We start from the raw sequence: 12,303 nt of genomic DNA, 5'->3' as shown, positions 1-12,303 counted from the left end.
TCTGGGAGGAGGCGGGATTCCAGACTCCTATCCTGTAAGGATTGTAACTTGAGCCCGAGCCACAACAGGAAGCAAGGACACCTTTGGGAACACCTCATGCCACTGAATCCATAACTACACCAAGTGCACAGAACACACTCACTCATTGTGCGCCGCAACACCCTCAACAGCTGACTACAGCTGCCTTATGATATCCAAATGGCTCTCTTGGATAGAGCCTGTAGCACTGTTCCACAACTCCAATAGATCCTAGTATTATGCACACCGCTATTGTGTGTCACCTACCTTAAATACTCCTAAGCCCCTCCCAGATGGAAGTCTTCTGGGAGTTGTAGTGTATAACCTGGAACTCCTGTTTTTGGCCCATAATGTAGGTGCATAAGATCAGTGCCTGACATGAAGGGCCCTTGTCGGGGTATAGAGGTATATGAGTTGACGTAAGATGGAAGCTCCCTGTCCTCTAAGTTCACTAAAATCAATACAATAAACCTTACATTTGAATGCCTGGGGGTCATTCTAAATTATCAAGGTCTTTAAGACCTGTTCTCACTGACGTATGTCTTGGTATTTAGAAGAAAGTATGTACATCTACATTCTACAAGACATGTAATTTTCTAATTGGGTACTCCCAGGAAGAGATAATTGCCATAGTCCAGGTTGGAAAGGATAAGTGCCTGAACCACTAGTCTTCTGGATGTCATGGGAAGCAAAGGGAGTATTTTCCTAAGCATTCGGAGAATTCCAAAACATGATGCAGTGAGTTTTGTGGCCTTGCTCTCAACCATTAGGGTTTTATTCATCCAAAATCTTTTTATAGATGTTTTGGGAGTAGTGGGAAAACCTAAACAGTCGTGTCAGCCCATAGACCATTGGGGAAAATGATATTTCCCTAGAATCATCAACTGCCGTTCTGCATCTGGCCACCGCCTACATGCAAGGTCCCAGATTTGGAGAAGATGGTTCTTGATCTGTTGTAGGTGAGAAAACCAATTGGGTATCATCCCCCACAAATCGTTTCACAATATCCACCAGTGGCTGCATGTATAGCTTAAGGAGAAGTCCTATGGAGAGGAACATTAATGAAGGAGAAGTAAAAGTAGTTCTCATAAACTTGGAAGATTCTATAAGAAAGAGTGTTGTTTAGCCAATACAAGGCAGTACCTGATACATCTTTTGTAGAAGAACTTTATATTTGACAGTGTTAAAGGCAGCTCTAAGGTCAAGAAGGATAATTGCTGGTATGTCACTTCGAACAAGCCTTATTTGAGCATTCCCCCCACCACCTCTAGAAGGAGGTCTCAGTGCTTTGGTTAGGCCAGAAAGCGGTTTAGGTGGAGTAAAGTCTATTTATGGTTTCAATTAATTCTGAGAGATGCATATTAAATGTTTTTAGAAGTAGGGATATGGGGCAATAATTTTCCAAGCAGGTGAGATACACTTTTGGTTTCTTTAAAATGGGGTTGCTTGTTTGTTTAAAAGGATTGAGTTCATTATTTGAGTAGGGCTTTCACATCTCTCAACTAATATCCCAATTTCTCAAAGACCTGCATCAAGGAGTGCCCCCAAATCCTCAATATGCTTGCAATACAGATAGGAGCAGTATGGACAAAGACTACCACACGTAGTTTAGTGAATACTATTTGTTTATATGTGCATAGTACTTTTGTAGTAATGTCAAATGTAGTATAAAGTGTTGTTTGTGCAATAGACCCTATAGTTCTTAACTTTCTATTAGCCTAGTTTGGCATTTTTTATACATTAAAGCATATATTTAGCTTTGCTTCATATATAATATTAAATCTCTCATCCTGAAATCCTGAAAACCCACATTTTCCATATATGATGCTCTAGAGAAAAAAAATGTCAGAGGTCCATCAGTACTTGTATTTGACCTCTAGTTCACAATTAGCGCCCCAGTCTATGCAAAAATGGATGGCTTGTTCTATCTTGCAGTTCCGTCGTCTTTTATGTATCAGGTAAGTGGAGGTAGACAGAGCAACACACATGAATGCTTTAAAGAGTTTGGAACTCAGCCGTACATGCCTGAATGGCAGTAAATGGATCCAAAATAAGTAATTGGTTGACCCTTTGAACTGAGTGTTGTGGCCTTCATGTCCTCCCTGTCAGTGAATCCTTCCTTAATCTGAGAAGAGAGTTGTGAATACTTTTCAACAGTGTCAACATAGTTATCTGTTGTTTCTTGTCTCTAGACTGGTTTAAACGTCCAAGTCAACAGGATTAAGTCAGAGGATGGTGTTTTTGCCATACAAATGAAAACAGCCTCAGATCAGGGTATCAGAGAGATGTTGTCTTAATTTTTTGACCGATCTCAATTCAACAAATGCGTAATATATTGAGCCAGGTTTATGTCAGTTGCGTAATGCTCTTAGCACGTTGGCCTGATGCCCAATCCTCATTAGGACAGCCAGACCCCTGAAGTTTAGAAAGTGTTGTATAATGGTGGTAGGGCTTTGCATGGGGCTGTATGTCAAGTGCACATCTTTAATGGTCTCTCAGTGAGGAGTCCTTATTTGTTGTGGCAAATGTAGCCAGATTGTGGCTAAATCACTGTCTACACAGAAGTGATGTATTGCTATTGAATGTAATGCAATTATGTTATTCATTGTTTTGATCCTCTAACTTAGAGCACACATGATTTGCTGTCCAATATGATTGAGTTCACTTTAAAAAAAATGTTCTTCTATACTATTGCTTCATTCAAAGTCCTTGATGTCAAGAAAAAGAATATAAGAATAGAGCTGCTGGACCTATTTGAAACATCCATGATGTAATCTCTTCAAAGGACTTACAATTGGAGCCCATTTTATCCATCTAAACATAGTGGCACTGCTTTTAGGAATTGCGTTGTGCATGTGGTGTCTCAGGAATGCATGCAGTGTTGTTTGATAGTGTATTATATGAAGGCATCTTAGTCATTTTGCTTTGACTGGTATTCACGCTTCCAGATCATAAGTTTGCAGGTTGAAGGGCATAACAGATTCTCTCAAAGCAGAATCCTAAACATCACTTATTTTTGCCTGTGAGAACCACCCCTAAACTGCTGGCTAACCTATTCCCTCTTATAGCATTAGAATCATCTCTCACCTCCTTGGTTAGAAGGTTAGTCTAAATTAAGGTAGGTGCAGGCACAAAGTAGTGAGATTAGATTTAGGAGTTTATACCTACCTGTATATACTTATATTCACAATATTATGGTACTCTACTTTCTGAATATAGGTACAGATTTACACTTAAATCATTTAACACATTACAGAAAGTGAAATAACAGTGCTGTGTTGTATAAACAAGAGAGAGCAGAACATAGAGATATAAACAAAGATGTGGCACTGTTCTATAGTTCTACTGTCTCTCTGTGCTTATGTACATTATGCAGCCATGTACCAATGCAAAAACCCTTGCACCATGGTGTTTCTGTTGAGATCGGCATAGTTTTTTGTGCTGCGAGGGGTCCATTCCCAAACAGAAACTATAGTGAAAAGTAATTTCTATTTGTTTGTGAAGCATGTAAGCACAGAGGAACATGAGGAAACACATTTCTTATCCTTATGTTAGCCTCACGAATGCACAGTTTGGTGAAAATCCATGTATACATATCTATGTAGATACAGATGTGCATCACAATTCATGGATGAATGCCCAAAAACATCCAAGCATCACCCATGGACAGCATCCTTGAAACTCAACAAATGCAAAGCAACACATTGTAGTGCTTTGTGTTGCTTCATCTTAAAATTCATTTCAAATCATGATTTACATTGGATTGTACATGCCAACACAACACTTTGCGTTGGGTCTTTGTTAAAAAAAGTAAAACAAACCTGATGCAAAGTGTTTGGAAATCTAGGCCTAAATGTTTGACAAGACAGTACTTAAAACTCAATATGATAATAGACACCCCACCTGTGCTGACTGTATTGTTCATTTGTGGATCATTAAATGGTAAATTGTATGTGATGCTTGAGGAATATTTATGTTTGCTGCACAATAACTATCCTCCTTAAACGTTGTAATTCAGGTGATGTGAAAGGAGATATTCTGATTGGACTGTCCTTACCACCCACCATTTTCCAATACCTGCCAGCTTGTGAATCATTCCGCGAGATCATTGTTGCCCAGTACACTGACACTTGCCTTCAGGAAATCAAGAAATGGTTGAACAAAGAACCTGGAGCATTTGATTGGGCACAACTTCTAAAGCTTTCATATGAGGCTGAGGATGACAGGTACTGTACAAATACACATTTCGCATCTGTTGGTATTGCATATGTGATCCATTTACTAGCTTTCTAAGTAAATATATATCATATAAATGTATAGGAATTCTTCTGTTTGCTGTGATTTTTGTGATACGGTGCCCATTTGACCCAATGAGGGCATTATTTGTGAGACCAGAATATTATTAGGCCTGAGTAAAATTTTAGGTATGACGGAATAATCTGGATACACTTGAGCTCCTATTATTTATCTATTATTTATTTATTTATTTATTTAAGACACTTATTAAGCACACTGTCACCTTGCAGGCATCCTGGCGCTGACTAGTTCAGAAAGAAGCGGAAGTGACTGAGGGGAGAGTGAGCTTTCAGGCGGTTACCCTGGGAAATAACCAGGTTTTAATCCTTCTCCTGAACGGGAGAAGTTCCATAATTTGCCTAATCTCAACCAGGAGCGTATTCCAGAGTTTGGCAGCTGCCACCTCGAAGGATCTACCTCCGGCTCTGACTTTCCTAAATCTGGGTACCACTACCAGCTTGGCCGCAGAAAATTGAAGCTGCCTAGTTGGAATATACCAGGCAAATTTTGATTGTAAGGAGGCCGGGCCAGTTCCATGGAGAGCCCTAAAGACTATGCATAGGGCCTTAAATTGTATTCTCTGTCTCACCGGCAACCAATGCAGTTTGCCCAGTGAGGACGGCCCGTGTGATCTTCTCGGAAGCCCCAAGGCCAGCTTAGCAGCTGCTGATTGGACCCTTTGGAGCCTATCCAGCAGGAACCTAGGGGACATTAGCAAAAGGGCATTACAATAGTCCAACCTGCTGATAGTACACCTTACCACCTGGGCACGAGCATGGGCTGGTAAAAGAGGCAGGACTTTCCTCAAGGAGCGTAGGATGGCAAAACAGCAGGCAGTCGTCTTTTGTACACGCGTCTCCATACTGAGCCTTTGATCTAACATGACCCCTAGATTGCGGACTGATTCCACAGGCGGTACTTAGGTCCCTGTTTCCGGGGGCCAAAAGTTGTCTGGGAACAGCCGGGAGATCTTAGTCCCGGCGCTGAAGATCACCTCCGTCTTCCCCGCATTAAACTGGAGGGAGTTATCCTTTAGCCACCAGGACGTATCACGCAGACAGTTGTGGAGGACCTCCACATATGTTGAATCCTCTCCCTCCAAGGAGAGGATCATCTGCATGTCATCAGCATAGTTGACAATCCTGATAGTAAAGCTTTTAATGAGTAAAATCAGAGGTCTAAGATACAGGTTAAAAAGTATTGGGCTAATTGCTGAGCCCTGAGGAGCTTCATGCGATATCAGAGTAAAAGCTGACTGAAAAGGGGGCATGGACACCGCTTGCTGTCTATCCTGCAAGAATGATTGGAACCACAGCAGAGCAGTACCTCTCACCCCCACCTCATCAAGATCTTATTATTCACCGTGTCAAAGGCTGCAGACATATCTAGCAGGATCAGGAACACTGCCTGCCTCCTGTCTGCACGCCTCTGAAGCTCGTCCATAGCGGTGATTAGGGCTGTTTTGGTTCCATGGACAGGCCGGATGCCACATTGATCAACATCTAGTAATTGGTGACATTCCAGATGATTGGAAAGAGTGTTACTAACCAAACGCTCGACAATCTTGGCTGGGAAAGGTAGCAGGGAGATGGGTCTATAGTTTTTTGAACAATCCGGATCCAGAGAGGGTTTTTTCAGCAGAGGAGAAACTAACGCCCGTTTCCATTGAGCTGGGACGGTACCAGTCACTAGAGATTGGTTACATATTAGGTGGAGTGAAGGAAATAGTTCTTCATCACATTCCTTCCAAATTTTATGAGGCACAGGGTCTAGAGGAGACCCAGAGGAAATCCCTCTGGCTAGCTTCCTGAAAGCCTTGTACGTAAGAAGTGGGAACTCAAGTAAAAGTTCTTTCAGAGCCAAGGCTGGCACAGCCATCCGGTCCACTGGAGACCCAAGTCTTAAGTCAGAGGGAGGAACATATTCCGGAGAAACTTCCAAATCTTTAATGATGTGTTCAATTTTTTCCTTAAAAAATTCAGCAAAGTTCTCGCAGAGTTCTTGGGACAGTAAAATAGCGTTCTTGGAACACTCAGGGTTAGTAACACTATTCAATATATTCAAAATGCTCCTGGAATTGTTGGTGGAGTTACAAATCAGAGAGGAATAATATTCTGCCTTGGATTTCTTAATCAGGTTCTTATATTCTAGAACCTTGTTTTCTCACACCTCCTTAAAGGTTTCCTTATAGTCATGTCTCCACCTTCTCTTGTTTGCATCCTTGCTTCAGGTTTTTCAGTGTATCATTAAACCAGGGGGCAGAGTCATTACCCTTACAGCTACGTGTTTTTTGAGGAGCAAGAGCATCTAGGACAGCTGTGATTCCAGTGCATAGTGAGGCATAATTTTCCTCTACTTGCTTTTCCCCATTAAAGAGCTGCTCCACATGGAACACCTCACCTAAGGAATGCAAACGTGCAAAAGCCCTCCAGTCTCTGCACCTAAATTCCCTAGTCGTCGCAGGAGCCTTGTGATGGCCACCATTTATGTTTATAAAAATGTAACAAGTAAATGGTCTGTCTACTCCATAGATAAGGTTTCCCCCATAACCACCAGGTCAGGAGCCACGAACACCAAATCTAAAAGGTGTCCCGCCTTGTGGGTTGCCCCCTTGACCAGCTGGGAAAGTCTGAAACTTTCGCAAGATTGGAGTATATTGCAAAGTCCCGAGTCAAGGGAGCCATTGTGCCATAGATTTACGTCACCAAGAATAAACAGCTTGTGAAGGGAAACTGCGATATTAGTCAGGGTAGCTATTTGCGCTTGTTGCTGCTGAAGGCTAAACGCACCTGGCGGGCGATAACATAATACCCCGGTAACAGTAGTCCCGGAGTGGGCCTGGATCGATAAACCTAGAAGCTCTATACCCTCAGTCGGGTCTAAAACGAAAACCTTAATACTACAGGTTGCATTAAAAATCACTCCTACCCCCCCCCGCCTCTCCCACTAGACCTAGGAGTATGTAGAAATTTAAACCCAGGAGGACACGCAAAGCCGGGGTCAACCAAACAGTCAGGACGAGTCCACGTTTCCGTCATGAAGAGGAGTTTCAATCAATAGCTGAATCTCTGTACTGTGCTTAGGCAGGGACCTCACATTCAGAAGCCCACATTTTAAAAGATCATCACCCAGAAAGTTGGCTCGAGGGAGGGCCGTGTGCAACAGTGTAAATGTTCCTTTATCTGCATGGAGCTTACCTAGTTGTATAAGCATCTCTCTCGAGTAGGGAGGGCCAGATGGTAGCTGATCAAAATCTGTTGGGCCGAAACAGGCAGCGTAGCTGGCACAAGGCGCTACCTCGGCGCAGACGGGCGCAGACGGGCTTGCCTTTGGCGCGCCTTCGGCGCTCAGACGGCGCTCAGACGGCGCACCCGTTGAGCCCTCCCGCTGCGCGGACGGGATAACATCGTCCTTATATCCTGTGCTAAGGAGGGCGGGATGCGGCCATCAACTGGACCGCAACCTCCTTCCAGTATGGCGGCTATCCGCCCACTCTCCTACAGCATCAGAACGTAGTCTGCTGCGCTGGGAGAAGAGATGCGATCGGCAGTGAGGCAGGTAAAGTTTTAAAAGCAATGTCAAATAACTGATTTAAACAAGGTTTCCCAAATGCACACAGTTAAAAACACAACACAAGCCTCCGGCTTCCGTCTCAGAGGTGAGCTAGTCTAAAACAGCGCGATTCGCCCTAAGCGTCGATAACATGAAATTACTGAAAATTACACAATTTCACCCACTTGTAAGGTTCTCAGTTATTTGTGGAAAAACTGCCTATCTGAAGAGCTCAGATACAGAGAGCAAGTGGCATTTGGCTTCTGCTCATCCATTTAGCGCTATCTTCTTAGTGCAAAATCCATCCTAAGATCCATTTTGGACACAAGCGTTAAGTTTGAGGTAAGAAAATTACATTAAATGCTGGGTTATGCTTCCAGCATTATTTTGTGTAATCGTTCATAATTTTGCTGTAAGTGTACATAACTATACGACAGTAAGTAACACGAGTTATGCCCAACTATGTCTAATATTTAAATTAACAAAAAAATAATGATATCAACGCTCTGAATTAAAATGTGAACCTAAAAAAATAGAATGCATCATTTGGAGGTTACACAAGGCAGGCTCACTTTTCAAATTAATAGTTCTAAATACCTTAAATCCTAAAGAATCAAATTTGTTAATGCACCCTAGCTGATTTGAAGAAATACCATTATCTTTCCAAGAACAGATAATATTATATATGGTAAGTTCACTGAAGGAATTCATATGGAGAGAGAAAAATAGTTCTGATATTTGCCATTTAAATTTCTAACTCTACTGCAATCAGAAACCATGTATCTGCAAATGAAAAACAAATGTTGCCATTTTTGGACAATCCTGTTCTGGGTGAATTTCTTTGCACATGAGAATGAGAAATGCTAACTGCAAGAACCATAGCAAAGAGAGGATTCGCACATCAGTCTTTTAATCCACCAATATACAGTCTGTATTATGGGTAACCTCATCTTCTGGCAACTATGGTTCTTTTCTTTTAACAACACCCTAGATGAAACTTATACATCCTACACTCAAAATGTATTTGGAATGAATTGCCAAGCCTTTACAGCCATTTAGGGATTTACCTGAGAGGGAACATTTGCTGATGCCATTAAAAGGCTAGCAAAACATTCTGAAATCTTAAAGAATATGGTGAACAACATACCAATTAAAGTATGACTCCTTCAGTCACCATGCATTCTAATTGTTGCTTGTTTTGAGAGCCATTATTGTAATACTAATGAATCCATTGGATAAAAACAGCAATTTTATTTAATTCTTATAGTTAGTGCCTAGAAGAACCAGGCCCAGCTCTCAACCTACCTCCGAGTTACGTCAAGGCCAACTCCAGGATCTGGGTTCTCCTGCTTATCCTTTAGACCTTTTCCCTACTGCTGCATTCTTCTTCGATTTCCATTTCTGACTCGTATTTTACTGCAAATCTCCTATTATTGTTTTTTGCCTTCTCTTCACCCTCTTTGCAAATTGTTGGTTGCCCCTCTTTCTCTCCCTTTTCGCTCTGCTTTCCCATCCTTTCCTACTGCTTGCACCAATTTTACTCTCCTTTTTTACACGTTCTGCCTCTTGCATCATTCTCACCTTTCCTTTTGGGTTTGGCACCCGTATGTTCATGCTCTGCTCATTACAGCCTCCTGTCTTTTGCTCCATTTTTCATATTATCCCTCTTTCTCATTGAAAACAGTCTGATGAGGGGTGATACCCCAAAAATAGAATGGAGCTGTGAGCAAAACAACACTAGATTTAACCCAGATCTGTGACTGGGTTGAATGTTTAAATTGTTCAACATTACGTCCATCATCTGTTCTTTTTGCATTCTGCAAACACATCACAGAGGACTGGAATCTAATCAATACTCTCACTCTATTTGAGTCCCTTTACGTTCAAAGACTACAGACCATCCAGAATGCTGCAGGACAACTCACACATGATCTCTCTCATTGCATCGCTATCAGCCCCCACCTGAGAGAATTCCACTGGCTCCCCATACACAGTAGATGCCAGTTCAAGCTTTTCACCTACCTGTTGCACGACTCTGTACTTGCCTAGATCATCCATCACCTGAGATTTCACAAACCCTCGAGACACCACTGTTCTGCCTTCATGTTTCATGGTGCTTACTCACAACCCCCTGCTTACGCCACAGCAGAAAGGAAGGACACTCTTTCCCCTACCTTGCAGCCAGGGCCTGAAATGGCCTACCCCTTTCACCTCTCTATCTCTCCTACTCTGGAGGAATTCTGAAAACCTCCTCTCTTTAACTGAGACTCTGGACCCTGCTAAACCTGGATACCTTCACCTGTGACACATCACACTCTGCAAGTCTACTGATTGATAGGTTGAATACCCCGACCATTTTTCTGTGTATGTCATATTTAGAGCTTGGGAGAGGAATGACATCTGCCAAAAAGAGATGGATGTCCTATTTTCCCTATCTATAGAGTAAATATGTACTATATACTGTGAATGGGATGAACACAACATCCACTGCTTTTTGACATGTGACATATTCAGCAAACTCTAAATCAGAATCTTTTTCTGCTATGGATCCCAGCTAATGTTGCATATTCAAGCTGTCACAACGAATTATGAATATATAGGCATAGCTATCAGCTATACAATGAAGTGCCTTCTGGTAGCTTTGTGGAAAATTTGTAATGACAAAGAAAGGTAGATTTCTCTTAGGCTACGAGCTAACCACCCCAATTTACGATAAAGATTTTACAGTCTGTTTATAGTGGACCACATGTCTTAAAATACATAAAAAGATAAAGAACACGTATACATATTAGGGCATAGTGTGAACGTTTACTTAAGACAGTTAAACCGATATGGTGCAGTAAACAGTTATGCATGCACATATGAATTGAGCAGCAGACAGGAATGTATCGACTACAGTTTCAAGATTTTAGAGGTGTTTCCTAGGCATGTTAAAGGATTTGTTCTTATTTTCTTGAACCAAATGTTATGTGCATCTTAATGAACAGATAAATTCAATAAGGTAGTGTAGGCAATTGGGTTAACTGTTGAGGTAGGATTAAACCCTTAAACCATTAGGATTAATCACATCTTTATTGAATATACTTGAATAGACTTACTTCTTCCGATCACAACTTGACCAGGCAAGAAACCGACTTAGAGAAATTTTTAGTATTGTCAAAAGCCAAAATACCTCAGCTCCCCCCCCAAACTAATGGCTAGGGTCGAGAAATGTGAAGAAATCACTAGCTTCATCTCAGATGAAATCAATAAGATTGGTCAATACTTTGTTCTAACTCCCCTCACACATAGCCAATGACCCCTTCTCAAAATTTCCTTTAAGTCTCCACCCACCCTTTCCCCTCCCCCAGATTCTTCCTAAACCCCCCTCCCCCGTGATACCCCTTCTGAGCCCTTCTACATCCTCCCCCAACTATTAAACAATGCATTCTGGAATAACTTTTGTGCAGTTTCAGAACGGGATGTCCTCAGCCTCATCACCAAACTTAAACCATCCTCGCATACCAGAGATCCCCTCCCAACCTATCTTGTTCAAGACCTAAAACACATCATCGCCCCATATTGGACCACTATCATCAACTCCTCCCTAGCCACCGGTAGTGTCCCTGCTTCTCTCCAACTAGGAAAAATTACCCCCACCATCAAAAACACTACAGCTGACCCTAATGACTTAAATAATCTGCGCCCTATTTCTAACCTTCCTTTCCTATCTAGGCCCTCAAAAAATGTGCCATGCTCCAGTTGGACAAACACATTGACTCATTCAACCTCCTGGACGCATTACAATCAGGTTTTCGAGAAGGGCTGCAGCATTGAAACAGCCATGCTCACAATTATTGGTGACATCCACTACTCCCTAGACAAGGGCGAATCCTCCCTTCTCATTCTCCTTGACCTCTCTGCTGCTTTTGATGCTGCTAACCACACTGCCTTACTCAACATTCTCAAAGACCATTTTAGCTTCCCTTGTGCTGTTCTCAAATGGTTCACCTCCTTTTTCAAACATAGAACCCAACAAATGAAAGTCAGCAACTGCCTTTCCAAACCTCTGCCGGTAACCTTGGGGGTCCCCTAGGGCTCTATTATCTCTCCCACTCTATTCAACCTTTCCACATAACCCCACACCCTCATTCTTAAGTAAGATGAAATCAGTTACCACCTCTATGCTGATGACACCCAACTTTACTATAAGATCAAACCCCATGCCGCTGTCTTATACCTTAATGACCCCTTCACTAAGATTCAATTGGTTCCATCACACCCACCTCAAACTCCCTATTCTACACTGGATCTCTGACATCAAAGCTCTCAACTGCTCTCTTTCCATCTCTAACTAAGTCAAATCCCTCGGCATCAGCATAGACCAGAACCTCAGTCTTACTCCCTGTATAAAAAATTCAGCCAAAAGTGCTCTCTTCACACTCCACCATCTCAAAC

General features: G+C 42.1%; 1 protein-coding gene across 2 annotated transcripts in view; it reads left to right on the top strand.

The window, feature by feature from the left end:
• Positions 1–12,303, top strand: part of LOC147718294 (nicotinamide N-methyltransferase-like) — a 57,738-nt gene that overhangs the window by 22,310 nt on the left and 23,125 nt on the right. For both annotated transcript variants that reach the window (XM_086966682.1, XM_086966683.1), the window contains exon 2: positions 4,037–4,244. In XM_086966682.1, the coding sequence (XP_086822808.1) occupies positions 4,037–4,244 (208 nt within the window). The remainder of the gene's footprint in view (positions 1–4,036; positions 4,245–12,303) is intronic.

The sequence above is a fragment of the Lissotriton vulgaris genome, chromosome 4_1 (genome assembly GCF_964263255.1).
Source record: "Lissotriton vulgaris chromosome 4_1, aLisVul1.2, whole genome shotgun sequence".
Lineage (NCBI taxonomy): Eukaryota > Metazoa > Chordata > Amphibia > Caudata > Salamandridae > Lissotriton > Lissotriton vulgaris.
This window is presented reverse-complemented; position numbering and strand designations above follow the sequence as displayed.